Source organism: Acipenser ruthenus, chromosome 2 (assembly GCF_902713425.1).
Source record: "Acipenser ruthenus chromosome 2, fAciRut3.2 maternal haplotype, whole genome shotgun sequence".
NCBI classification, from domain to species: domain Eukaryota; kingdom Metazoa; phylum Chordata; class Actinopteri; order Acipenseriformes; family Acipenseridae; genus Acipenser; species Acipenser ruthenus.
The window spans coordinates 91,048,801-91,063,110 of NC_081190.1; the positions used below are offsets into that span (position 1 = coordinate 91,048,801).

Below are 14,310 nucleotides of genomic sequence, written 5' to 3' on the forward strand. Positions count from 1 at the left end.
TCAGATGTAACATATTCAATTTTTTTTTATTATTATTAATCATAATACATAATGAAAATACATACAAATTATCAGTCTCGTAAATTAGTTTAATTTAAAGCTGATGTATTTATTTTAAAATAGTTGTTCCCCCTGAAAAAGAAAGCATAGCCACATAGAACATTCCGTTTTATAAATTAATTCTAACTTCGTATTCAATTGGACTATTTGGAATAGAGCTTGGGCATCGTGGTTTTTATTGGCTGGAATATGCATGTGGGCGTAATGAATGCTTAAAATGTTCCGCGGGAAAAAAGTTGTTTTGCTATTCACCCCGCCTATTTCTTCTATCTGAACACTCATTGGTTAACATTAGAAGGACGCGCAACATGATTACAATTCCGATTGGCTAAGGCATTCCCGTTGCTAGGTCGTATTTCAATCTAATAATTTTCTGATTGGGTCAATGCCCCAGGATTTTGAGTGAGAATTAAACAATTGCTTGATTGGCCACTGTCGCCTACTAGCTGATCTACGCTCAGCACTGGTTGGCTGGTGGTATTGGCGCTCGTGACCTTGTTATTTTTCGAACATAAATAGAATCTGCAATCAATTTTATTTTCAGATTCAAAAGGTGGTCAGAGAAAGAATAGGAGGCAGGTTGCTGTCTGACCTGGAAAATACCACACTCCAAATAATAATATATTTTAATTTTGACAGGGCTAAGAACAACTATAGCATGTTCCCAGAAGTTAGTTATTTTGGTTTAAATATACGATTTGTATATTTAAATAAATTGTTCGACCAATCAAAATGATAGTTTAATGTGTATTATTTTATTGTAAATCGTATCTAAATTCCATAGTTCGGCTTTTGCTTCTACTATTTTTTTAACCATAGCCTTGATTTTAATTGGAATCGTATTTATAAGTTAATTGAGAACAAGTTAAACAATTGAAAACCAGAAACAAGCGTCGTATATTATTAATTAGTAAGTCTCTGGATTGCGTTTGGAGCCAAAAATGGAATTTGATGAAGTACTCGCCGACTTTAGCCCCAGCAGAAGGCCGGACTGTATCTCCGGGAGGTCCTCGTTATCGCTCCCCGGGATCGGATCCATGAGCTCGGCCTCTGTCAAAACTCGATTTTCTCAGGAGCCTGCAGCTGTGCTTTCCCCGGTCACCAACCTGGCACTGAACATGAACAACCTAGCTGTCCTCGGAAGGTAAGAATCTTTTAAAATGTCCACTATAAAAGCGTCAGGCCGTGTATATCTTGACATCCACGGTAGAAGGAGTCTCAAGTAAAAAATAAAATAAAGGTCACCTTTCTACATATAAATGTCCATATACAATTTGTTAAGGATTTGTATATTGTCGAAGTCTCTGGTGATTTATACTTTCCCCGCGTATCTTTTCCATGTGGACTGATGACACTTTGGAATCTAATTTTGAAAGTACAGTCATCTTTGTAGATACGGAAGATGCTACCTACTACCTCGCGATATTATTCTTGCACCGCAGAGATGTACAATACTTCTGGATGTATTGGTATACAAAATACCATTTTAATATTGCTTAATAACTGTACAGTAAAATCATTAGTACACATTGAATAGCTTATTGGCGTATTCATACTTTAACTGGACAGATGCATAGTGGCCAATGGAAGTCTGCACAGTTATGGAATCTACAAAAACTAGTAACATGTAAATATTGGGTGTTGGTTTAACCTTCTGAAATGGCTTGAGGGCGCTGTTGTGTTTGGTAAACAGACCAGTTTTCAGTCGGCTTCAGTAGTTAGTTTGCCAGATGTTTCAAAATCAGCAGGCCAGTCTGCTTGTATTTCCTTGGGTCTGTGTAACTAATAATGCCTCCCAAGGAAAGTTCATATCAATCCACAATATTTACCTTCAGATCACAATTGTATAACCCTCTAGTGTAATGTACCTTGTTGCATAAGTGATTTGATATTGGACAATCAGACATGCCTTTTGCCTGTATCTATCTGTCTGTCAGTCACCTTTTGAAATTGTAATGGAGCTGTACAAATTGTATCGGTATTGCTGGGAGCCTTAAATTGGTATAATCCATGGTTAAGCCCGGGTGTTGCAGGCAGGATGCCTTGCTGAAGTCCTGGCTTGGTGGCAGTTAATAGTAACCCTGTGGGCGTTGACTTGGTTTCCTCTTGTGCATTAGTGTGACCTAGCTTTTGAAATTGACAAACTTGTGGTATCAGAGCTTGACCATTCTGGATTAAATAGTGTGAATTACTAGATTTGTATTGATCGCCTTGCCTAATGAACATTCTCCTTTCTGTCCTGCAGCCAGTGTGACACCCCGAAGCGACGTACCAATGTCCCGCTGCTCAAGATGCCATCCTTTGCCTCCGACACTTCCGATGCAGGTTAGCTTCAAACCTTGATGTCTATACTGTTTTGGTAGTGACCACCAGCCTGTAGTATGTCTGGGAGTCGCACTGCTGGGAGGCTTTTTTTTCCCAATGTGAAAAAAAGGAACTTGGTCCAAATGCATGGTTAACCAAGTGGCTTGTCTTTGGATCTGATCTTGTCTTTATGCACAGTGCTACTTTGCTAACTTAACTGTTATGGGGTGGGGGCTGGGCTGTAATCCTTTAAGATGTATTCTAAAGTATTCGTTTCTTTTTGCAGGTCTATGTCTGGATTCTCCAAGCCCCATAGACCCCATTGATTATGAGGAGACGTAAGTTGCCTTTTTGCCTCTTCGTTCCTGCTAGCTTGTGATGATGATTCGCCTCACACTGATTAGTAGCTTGGCTTTAGGATTAGTATAAATGCTCTCTGGTGGACTTTAGTTTTACTGAGGATCTGGTGGGGGGAGGGGATCCATGGGAGTGCAGTCTGCTGGTCTGGAAACCAACTTCATGACCTGGCTTTGAATTGGATATTCTCAAACCTGAGCACATACGTTTTCACGCTGGATTGAATTAATCTACAGGGTTAGGAACTAACTTTTGCCCCGTTTCACCCAAGGCAAATTTGACTGAGGACTAGTTGATGTCTGTCTCGGCACTGCTGTGGGCGAGTGCTTAAGTGTACAGATATACTCGCGTTCAAAGGCTTGCATTTGAAAAAAAACCCAAGGAAAGTTCATATCAATCCACAATAATTTTTGCAACTGGTTGTAGCAGCAGTGGTGAACAAACATTTCAAAATGCTTACAAAAGTCCCTGATAACTGAAACCTCCCTACATCTCCCCCTGTCATGCTGAATTCTGCTTTATTTTGAGATGTACGAATGTGTCTGTTTCATTGAATTTTGTCCATATGATTACTTGTGCCATTAATTCATCGCTGTGGTTTAACTGAACTCTGTATAAACAATGTACTTTAGATCTCAAAACAGTATGAAAACCGTCATTTCCGCGCATTGTTTCACTTTTCAATTATTTTTTGAAAACCCAATTGCTTGAACACAACTTATTTGGTCGGTCTTTAATTGGTGTAAATTAACTATATAGATTTAAGGGATGATTGCTTAACTGTCTTATTACTAACATATTCAATTTACATTTAAACCACAGAGATGAATAAATGCATAGCGTATTACATCTTTTGAAGTAAGTGTTCATTCATTTTACTAAAATGTGAAATTCTAAGCAGGCACAGGAGTGTATTCACGCTATTACGAGGACCCTGCGTCTAGGCCAGTTAACCAGAACGGCCACTGCTAAATATTTGTCGGTTATCTCGGACGGTTCTACAGATATTTCCATTGCTGAGGCAGTGCTATGGTGTCAGCGGTGTTGTCTACACAGACTTTATTGGGCTTTGGAATGTGGGTAAGGCAGATGCAGAAACCCAATCGGTGTGTCTGGGAATGAGCATTAAGATTGTATCTTTTGTTTTTTTTTAATTTACTTATATAATACAAAAAAACCCCAAAATCTAAGTTTGAGTTCATTTTGTTTTAGGAAAGTACAATTTAAGCCTAATATTATAGGGAACTCAACAGGTGTTGATTCAGACTCAGGAACTTGACAGAAAGACTAGTACATTTTTACATAAGGACTAGCAAGTTTCAAAAGGTACTAGTTAGGGGTGCTCCAATAGCCAATGGTTATCTACCCATATTGGCCGATACTGATAATTAGACAGTGCAGGTAAACTACTAGAACAAGACATAGGGCCTATATTTAAACTGTTTTATAATTATAAATGTTAAATTAACAGATATCGATTACTTGTTGTATTTATGACAAATAGGTATTGTTTACTTGTTGCATTTACTCCAGAAAATGAATACAAAGAATAACGTAGTATTATACTGTGTGCTCGACAGCCATTTATACATTTTGTTTTAGAAGTCACACAAAAATAACTTTGCAATTCTACTAGTAAAAACACTTCGGTAGAAAAAATATATGATGTGACATTTAATAGCCACTTGCTGTCAAACCTTGCGTATTATAACTTTGACCTATACTGTACAACAACGTTCTTTAAATTCTTATTTTAAGCATACACTGCTTAGAAATGCAGCCCAACTATTGTCTTCAGATATTTAAAAAACAAAATCCAAACGCCGCTATTCTGAGACGTATTTACTGCATTTTGATCGTATGTTACACAGCACTGAGAAAATGAGTAGTGTTTTTGTGGCAGTTTTAGTAAGCGCGTCTGACCAAACATAATCGGCTAAAATAACAAAAACTACAGATCGCCTGTTTCTTTTCCCTTATATCAGTGCAATGCCGATAGGCTACCGACTTATCGGTGCACCCCTCGTACTAGTACCACAGTTGTTAGTTTCTAACCTTGATTCTAGAAGAAGGTTATTGTGTAAGCTCTTTCTGTAGACTTCAACAATCGGGAGCATCAGGCAAACCTTTTTTATTAAATTCCTTAATTGCTGTGTAGATAAATGTGTCAATTACTACATGCACATATATTTTGTTTCCTTTGCTGGTTACTGAAGTGTGTGTAGTGGTTTTTTTTTTTTTAAATATAGGGCGTAGCTCTGTGGTTTGACATTTAACAACACTACTTCTGTTCTGGTAATAAGACTGCTGATCTCGGGAATGTGGTTATATTGTGTCATTAGCTGTGATGGCAGGCTTTTGAGTCTTTCTTAAAACAGTAGGTGCAACATTTTAAATGCAGCATGGTATAATGTTTCCAATAAGTCTTTCTGGCCTAATGGTGTAGACAAAAACAGGCAGTGTGTTTGCACTCGATTAGTAGGAATGGTCTTGCTCCTGATTAGGATGACATTACTACTTGTACAACAGAGCAATATGCCTTATATTCCGCTCAAACGGGGTGGGTTGCATAGTGCGTGCTCCAGAGCTCGGGTCAAACCACTGGGCAAGTTTGAGTAGCACGTACACATGTTTTCCTGTTTTGTTGGTTTTTGACATTGTCTTCTCAGATTCATTTTAATTTTGTCGCTGTCCCCACAACCCATCCACTTTTAAACCTGACACAAATTTACTAAGTGAGTTTAAAACCCACATCCTGGAACTTTGTTTTAAAGCTTTCATTCCATGGGTTTGCAGTGAGACCTTTGCACCTCTTATCTACAGCACTCTGACTCCTCTCCATACGTGCCAGCATGTTATCTTTGAGAAATGATTTGGGTAAAGAACAAACATAACTGTTCTGTTTGCACCTTATCTGGCTCTTGAAGGCTGGCATGTGGATGTGTTATGCCAGTGCTGCGTTCAATAGGCAGAGCGTTCTGCCGTGGCGCTATGTAACAAGTTAACTTTTATTGAATGGTGTGTTACGGAGAGAGAACTTTCAAGATGACGTGAAACACAGCACTAGCGATCTTGGAAGAATTTCTGGAAGATTAAACGGCAGATTTTCTGCACAATGCCTCTATTGCACTTGCTTAGAGTGCCAACACCATGGCTTTAGCGGCAGTGAATTCTAACACATGCAAGAGTCCTGTACGGATTGAAAACTACGTTGAGTGCATTGTTCAACAGTCTGTGATTGTTGCATATTGCATGTTTTATTTAAAGGTGGCTACAGTGCAGTTTATCCTTGCAATTAAGATGTTTCTATTGCATGTAAGTATTGTTGTACAGCAAAATAAACTTTCCAAAAATACAACAATTTATGTTTTCAACAATTTAACCAGTAACATTTTTTTTCATACAGCAAATAAACTTTCCAAAGAAACTGATTCTTTGAATACATCTGTGAATGACTTCAGCAGTTATCTGCTTTTGTTTTGCAACCTTCTGCATTCTCTCCAATATGATTCTTATAGTAAATCTTGGTTAGATAGAAATGCAACACTGCAAAAGTACTTAATTTTAGTTAAGTTCTCATTCTAATGTCCCCTTTCTGCCACAAAAGAAAAGGATTTAAAGTTTTTGGTGTAGCCTATACTGCTGTGCTTTTTCAGCCGAGATAGACTGTAAAGCATAATCTTGCAGAAATAGCAAAACTATTAAAAAAATAAATAAAATAAAAATACATATAGTTCACCTTTTAACACATTGCTATTTGTTTTTGTTTGTTTTTTTAAATGCAGTTAAAGTAATCCTTTTGAATGTTGCATGCGATGCTGCAGATTCACTTTTGTTTAAAAGGAAAGTCAAATAATTGTTAATTTTAACCAGAAAATAATGCACACATATATGTTGGTCAAAGCCTAGTATGTGTGGAAATTATACCACAGTCGACGCACTGGTATTGTGCCATTTTGAAATGCCCACTGAGTAAGCACCTCCATAATGTTAGCTGAAGTTACGACGCACTCTCGGCGTGCAGGTCGTTAATAGAAAGCGCCACATAGCGCTCTGCCTATTGAATGCACCCCAGGTTTTTTTAGCCTGGAATGCATACTATGTAATACAGGAGGGATGTTGACCCAGAACTTGGTGGCTTATTTCAATTTTCCCTGCAGACTTGATTGAATCGTTTTGCATTTTTATGGTAAAACAGCAACACCTTTTTAAAGGGCAATCATCCTTTCTGTAATAAATCTGATTTATAATTCTTAAATGGAGTCTCAACAGATGCCCTTCCACTGGGGAAAAAATGACAATTTTAAAGTAAATTTGACAGTTCACCTAAATGGGTATTCTTTGAACCAGATGGGCTTACTTTAAACATTGTGACTGAACTTGGTACATTTTAACCTGGCTGGCAAATCAAATTGTTCTTCTTGGACAAAATGACATCTGCTCTACAAATTCTTTAACACCCCATTGTTATGCCATGTAGGGCTCGGACTTGAGTTTGACTGCACAGTTGTCTGGAAGGTATGCTACAGTTTGCAATCCAGTGCAGCCTCAAGTGCTTATCAATAGACTCAATTTTAATAAGTTACTGAGACTTGGCACGCTCTCCATCTGTCCCTTTTTTAATAAATTCAGTTGGGAGGGGATTGCTTTCTCTAATACACGTGCTCAGTAGAGACCTTGCAGCTTTCTGCCCGAATGAGCCAAGCGCAACCTAGCCCCCTGTAGTGTGAAGGCCACACTTGTCCCCCTTTCCACATTAATATTGATGCTGTAACAAAAGTCTCATGCTGTGGGGGGTTGGTGTGATGCCTCAGGATTAGACAAGGCAGGCTAATGGCACCCTTTTTTTTTTTTTTTTTTTTTTTTATATACACAAAAAGCCTGATTTGCATACAGGTGGGCTAGAGCTATGCAACTAAGGGTTACTATAGAATGAGATCAGGCTTTGCTGACCTTTTATAAAGGGGCCCAGCCTCTTGTTGCTGTTTGTTTAATTGAGTTCTGTGGCTGGCCACGGCTTGCTTTTTATTATTTTGCTGGCTCTTGTCTGTATCTGGGTCAGGGTCTAATTGACAACACAATTGGCTTGGGTGCAGAGGGGACCCCCCTTTTGTGCTGGGTCTTTCTTCTGCTTGTCTAAAGTTCCCGCTTTGTCTACCCCTTTAGTGGTCCAGCCTGGATAAAATCTTTCTTTTTATATAATGTCAAATGCCGCCTTGGAAACCATACAATTTGAGTTGTAAATGATTGAATGTAAAGTCTGTAACACACATCCACGTCCTGACTTGTCACTACTTTTTATTATTGTAGGTTTGAGAGAGCCATCTTGGAGTCCGGCAAAGTGATCAAGGAGTAAGTATATTGCCGCCTTTTTTTTTTTTTTTTTTTTTGTTTATTTTTCATACCTATCCCCCACATACAAGGGTGGGTCAGTGTATTTAGCTGCTTGGTGGTTGGGCGTTTAGAACCTTATTAGCACTTCACTGCCAAAGGTGATCCAACCATACAGTTTACATACCCCTTCTCGTATACCATGTATAACTACAAAAAAGTACTTTTAAACCTGCTCAAACTTCTAAACATACCAAATAACATTTGTGTATTGCTTGCTTTCTTTTGATATACATGTAGAATGCATACATGAGTTGTTCTGGGGTGAAAATTAAATCCTTGTGTGTACTTCATTGAGAGGGAGCCTGCTGCCTCAGGGCTGTCTAAACTTTTACAATTGAGTCTGCCCCCTCTCCTCCTTTTATGAATGAGCATAAACGGCAGAAGGGCCCTCATAATCCTGCTTGTGAAAGGCTGTGTGTAGCTCTGTGCCAGATGATTCCATGGTGTGGTTACATGCTGCAGTGTAGAACGTGTGAGCCTGAGTGGGGTCAGGTTTCAAACAAGACACCCGCTCTCCTGTCAAATGTGCTGGGTTGCGGCAGCCTGAGTCTTTCTCCTTTAACACAGCTGGGCTAACAAGTTAATCAATTAAATTTTGGTGTGCTCTCAAATTAAACCGGTGTCCTGTGTTTTTGTTTAATTCTCTTCCTCCAGCAACAAGGCCCCAATCAGAAGAATAAACTCCCTCCCGGTAAGTTCTATTCATTAACATTCCAGCTTCCTTCAGAATTACGCCCTACTTCCTGTTAAGTGTTTTGGTCACCCTCTCAAGTTCTTCAGTCTTCCTGTTTTGCTCAGTTTGCAAACAGATTCTTAAAATAGCAGTTACTCTCATTCTTTACCATACTATCAAGTGGACCTGATTTTTAGTTTTCAAATCCATCAATCCACATAAGGGATGCAACATTTGACTATTGGATTATCGTTATATGGTGAATTGCATACAACCAATTAACCCCCCCCCAGTTCCTGGTCCTGTAATGGCATCTCTTGTGCGTTTCATAACGTGCTCATGTCTTGCAGGTGACGTTGGGCTCCAGCCCCGCTCTCAAAGGCAAAGATTCTGACTCCCCAGATTTCAGAGTCTTTGGGGTTCGAAGCAATGAAGTCTCCAGAGGCAACAAGGAGAATGTAAGTAAATTGAAGACGGTTTCTTGGTATCTAAGATTGGGTATCTAATCTTGCAAGTGAAGTGTTAAAGCCGCTCCTGATGAGCAGTCCCTGTTGCAAGGGAGCAGTATTTTGAATGGACAGTTCAAAGTGAAGAAAATCCTAACCTGTAGTTGTCTTCTGCAGATGCAGGAGGGGTTTGAGTTCAAGAAACCGACTCGGCCAGTGTCTCGCTGCCGGCTGCGCACCTTCCACGGAGGAGAGGGCAAGGAAGCGTTTGCCCTGCGGCCCAATTCTGCCCCTGCTCTCATGGTATGTAACACCCACCCCCAGTCTTTTTTTTTTTTTTTTTTGTTTAACCATTTCACAGCAGAATGCAAGAAAAACCCTTTAGGACTTCAGATTTTGTGACAAATTAAGACCCGGTATCTGCATAACTTGCGAGTAGCTACATCTAGTCTCAATCTTGCTTGATGTTGCAGTCATGAACTGCTCTAGGTCTTGAAATAACCTTGCAGGGTTTTCCTCCTCTCGGTACAATTTGCTAATTTTTAAATGGTTTAAACAATTTCTGTATTCCTTGCAGTTCTCGCCTTCTGTGGAACACAAGTATCCCGTTGATGACAACAGTCCTGTGCTCCTCCGGCGATCCTCGTTAACCTGCTCCTTTAATGACGAGGATGACGATGGATTCCTAGACATTATGGATGACGATGTAGAGGTAAGGCAGAAAAGCTATAAACTGGGCTAACATCCAAGGCGTTCTAATGTGCCAAAGGCAAACTCTCAATCTGCATGATTAATTCTGTAGCTTGCATGATTAATTCTGTAGCTTGCATACAAGATGAATTAAAACAACTGTCACTCATGTGCACAAGTGGCATACACATGAATAAATGCATCATATGCATTTAGTGGGGATATTGATCAAAACTAATTGCCTTTCACAAATTGAAATACATGAGATGTGTTTTTGGACAAAATTGCCTTTTTTTTTTCTTCAGAATGATGCAGATGTGCCCACTGGAATGGCCAGTCTGTTGACTGCTCCACTGGTTCGCAAGAAGGAGGAAGACCCTGACTGTGTAAGTTCAGTTTCCCTAGTTGGATACAATGTTTCTGGAGCATTAATAAGCTCTGTAAATACTGAAATTTCAGCGTTTTTGTTTCTCTGTCCAGGCGCTACTCATCCGCAGCCGTCCCCGCACTCTTTTCCGCTCGCCCTCACTGCCTTGCTCGGCCACCCGGCCAGCCTTGAAGAGGCCAGAGAGACCAAGAGATGAGTATTCCCCTGTGAAGATCAAGAGAAGGAAGAGCCTGGCGGGGTCTGTGGCCAGGGAGGAAGAGGAGGATGAAGAGGCACAAGCTGTTGTCAGTACTCCTTGCAGTCAAACAATTCTTATGGTGTGACTAGTTTTGAGATCTTGGTTATTTTATTGAAATGATCAGGTGAACAACCAGGCCGCTGGTAAATTTGCTCTGAACTGATCTCAATTTATTGGAGCATGAATAAATCACACTGAAGTAGGTTTAACAATCAGAGTTGTTTGTGCAACATTAGAGGGATAAACAGTTTCACACCTAGGACTGGGTGCTGGATAACTTGGTATATAAAGCTGTTATCAATTGCTCTATTTCTGTGATTTGTTTAATGGGTGTTTTACAAATGAAGTTTCTTCAATCAAATTTCATGTTGCCCAAGCTGCTTCTGACTGAATCCTGTTTCTTCCTGCAGAAGTCTCGGTTCCTTCAGAGGTCCAAGTCGTTCTGTGAGGTTGAGATTGAGTTGCTGCTGGACAATGATATCAAGGAGCTGATTGGTGACTTCACCAAGGTAAAACACCCAAAGTATATAGTAATACTAAAACCCAGTACTTGCACAAAGTTCCCTTTCATAGATACATATCTGGTTTCCATTTCTCTTGTCTTGTGGCTGCAGCAAGATCCTCTTTTGAAATGAGTCATGTTTGTCCAGGAAATGGCTCATATCGGTGTTCCTTTCTCTTCTCTTGCAGCCCTTTGTTCTGCCTACAGTGGAAGGGAAGCACCAAGATCTGAAATACATCACTTCTGAAATGGTGAGTAACTTATAAGTAACATGTCTTGTTGGATGTAGTAAAGGAATCTTATTTTTACCATCTTGCGCTCTCTCTCTCTCTCTCTCTCTCTCTCTCTCTCTCTCTCTCTCTCTCTCTCTCTCTCTCTCTCTCTCTCTCTCTCTCTCCAGATGATGGCAGCTCTGACTGGGAAATTTGATGACCTGGTAGAACGCATTGTGATCATTGATTGCCGCTATCCCTATGAGTTTGAAGGAGGGCACATTGAGGTAATGCAATGGCTCTTGCAATACTAACTGTACAGGAGTAGTGAACTTGGTTATAGAGTTTTTACAACTGTTAACCACAGATTTGATTTATTGACAATGCTGTCCAAAAATTGTGGGAACACAAAGCCACTTGAAATCTGGGTTCTCTGAGACTGGGAGACCAAGTTTGAGGCAACTTTGCTGTATCAAAACTGAAGTCTCCCCTGGTGTGCCATGCAGTGTCCTGAAAGTTCCAATCCACAAAGGGTTTTTGTGTTCACTCTGTTTGACAATAGAAAATGTAATTTAATGAAATCCTCGTGGTACTTGCACAGACAGCATAAGTAGGTAGTAAATAATATAATTGACCTTGAAGTAAAACCTTGCCTCCCTCTCCTCTCCTCTCCTTTCTCCTTCTCTCCTTTGCTGACCTTGCTTGTTCCAGGGAGCCGTGAACCTGCATATGGAAGAGCAGGTGGAGGATTACCTCCTGAAGCAGCCCATCACCCCCTGCACCCTGGGGAAGCGCGTGCTGCTCGTCTTCCACTGCGAGTTCTCCTCGGAGCGAGGCCCACGCATGTGCCGTTTTGTGCGAGAGAAAGACCGGATGATTAACTTGTACCCAAACCTGTACTACCCTGAGCTCTACATCCTTAAGGGTGGATACAAAGAGTTCTTCCCCAAATTCCAGGTAAACCTTAAGGAATTGGATTCACAGTGGGGTGCTGTGACAGGGTAGCATCACGGCCACACTGTTACTGGCAGGAAAAGAGACTCTGAGGCAAGGTAGCTGCAGTGAAGCGATGTTGCACACATTTAAGAAACAAGACACATTAACAAATAGACACGAGGGCCAAAACAAAAAGGTCTACAAAACGTACAAATGTAACACAGGACCACAGCACAGCAATCCACCTTCACCTCTAGCACCAACATTTCTTCTAAACAACCATGATCACACTTTTTATACACCTATGACTGGAGCCTAATTCATCATTTATTCAATGTACCGCTTCAGCCACATTCCCACGTGATTTCTGGTATGGAGGAATTTATCCCCCTCCTTGCCTACCCAATATTCCGTACACACACTAAAAGGCACGTGCTATAGAAGAATTTTAAAACTGGCAGTTTTGCACATCCTGTAAGTAGTGCGACTAGATTGAACAAATTGATACACTAGAAATTAACACTGCCGCAGTAATCTAATTTAACAAATCCCCTGTTCCCCTCCCTATGCAGAATCAATGCAGGCCGCAGAGCTACAGGCCGATGCACCACGAGGATTTCAAAGAGGACCTGCGCAAGTTCCGTCTCAAGAGCCGCACCTGGGCGGGCGAGAGGAGCAAGAGGGACCTGTACAGCCGGCTCAAGAAGCTCTGAGTTTTCAAAACCTCTATTGGAATTTTAAATGGGTTGGGCTGGTTCCACTGATGCACTAAATTAATTCTGCAGCTGCTGCTGCTGCCCCCCCCCCCCTCCCCTTCAGCTACATGTTTCTGTATCTGACAACACTACATCCCAGCTGTGTTGTAGCACCGTTTTCTTCTCTCTTCTCTCCATTTCTCCTCCTCCCTAACCCCCCCCCCCAAACTGAAGCCTGCTCCAGTTAGTGCATGTGACCTATATGCATTGAGTAATTTCCAATAACTTCTCAGCACATACAGTTGGCAGTACTTTTATTTTATGAATCCCCATTTTAAACTAAAACAATTTTTAAAAGAATAGGCTCAGGATAAACTGCAGTCATACAGGATGGAAACCAGCCCCAACCTAAACATTCAAGAGAAGCCACTGCCCTGCCCAGCCCGTGTTCCTATTCATCTAAATTCAAGCACTTATTTTTATTTTTTTTTTTTAATTGTTGAAATCCTTTTATATCCAAGTTTAAAAGTTACAGTGTTGTAATTAAGTGTCATTCCTTTTGCTCTTGGTGTGAAGCCATGTAGTATTTAGAGCAATCATGGTTTTAAAAACAAACAACAAAAAAAGCTTGCCTCCGTTAAGTTTGGTCTTTTTGGATTTATGACTAGGAGCCTCGAAGTGAGTTTTATGATATTTTGATTCTTCTCCCTAAATCAACATCCAAACACTTGCCACTTTTGAAGGTAGAATAATTGCAGGTAAAACTCTAAATGCACAAAAACTTGGCAATGCTGGATTCTTAAGCCAAAAAGAAATGCAGTACTAAAAATGTAAGCCAAAAGGCTTTTTAACTGTCTAAAGCTGCTGGTCGGCAAATTTGCCTTTGCATTGTGCATCACTACCGATGGGTTAAAACTTGCCGGATTTGAACTTCTATTTCTTTTTAAAGCAAATGTTTGGAATTTGAGGATGGGATCATCTGTGGAAGTATAATTGTGGTTCATGTATTTGCTGTGTAACCGACTCAATTGTGTGTTTTGTATGGATGCGCAGATTCAATACTGAGTTCTGTATGGAAAGAACAACTTGTAATTTGCATAAAACTGCACCTGTATTGGCGGTGGAGAAATAAACAACTACACTCAATCTGTTTGCAGCATTTGTTCTTTGATCCCCCCCCCCCCCCCCCCCTCCCCCACACTTCTGATATCCAGTTCTATGAAATGCATTACCTACAGTAAATGTAGTTTAGTTGCTTTAACTTAAGTTATTTCACTGCCATAATAAATCCATATGATATGACAACCAAATTGGTGGACAAGGTAGGGATAGCAATAGGATCAACATTTTATCCAAGTGTAAACTTTTAGAGTGTTTCTTAAACTTTTAAAGCCCATTTACCACCCCCCCCCCCC

General features: G+C 40.4%; 1 protein-coding gene across 1 annotated transcript; it reads left to right on the forward strand.

Annotated features, from left to right (window-relative positions):
• The first annotated feature begins 506 nt into the window (after positions 1-506).
• On the forward strand, positions 507-14,041 carry LOC117408742 (M-phase inducer phosphatase 1-like). The gene is made up of 15 exons (XM_034014012.3): positions 507-1,204; positions 2,306-2,385; positions 2,651-2,702; positions 8,032-8,073; positions 8,770-8,806; positions 9,139-9,246; positions 9,412-9,537; positions 9,812-9,946; positions 10,230-10,310; positions 10,405-10,596; positions 10,961-11,059; positions 11,241-11,303; positions 11,453-11,551; positions 11,976-12,221; positions 12,773-14,041. The coding sequence occupies exons 1-15, from the start codon at positions 1,002-1,004 to the stop codon at positions 12,911-12,913; spliced, it is 1,704 nt and encodes a 567-aa protein (XP_033869903.1). The 5' UTR covers positions 507-1,001; the 3' UTR covers positions 12,914-14,041.
• Positions 14,042-14,310: the final 269 nt, after the last annotated feature.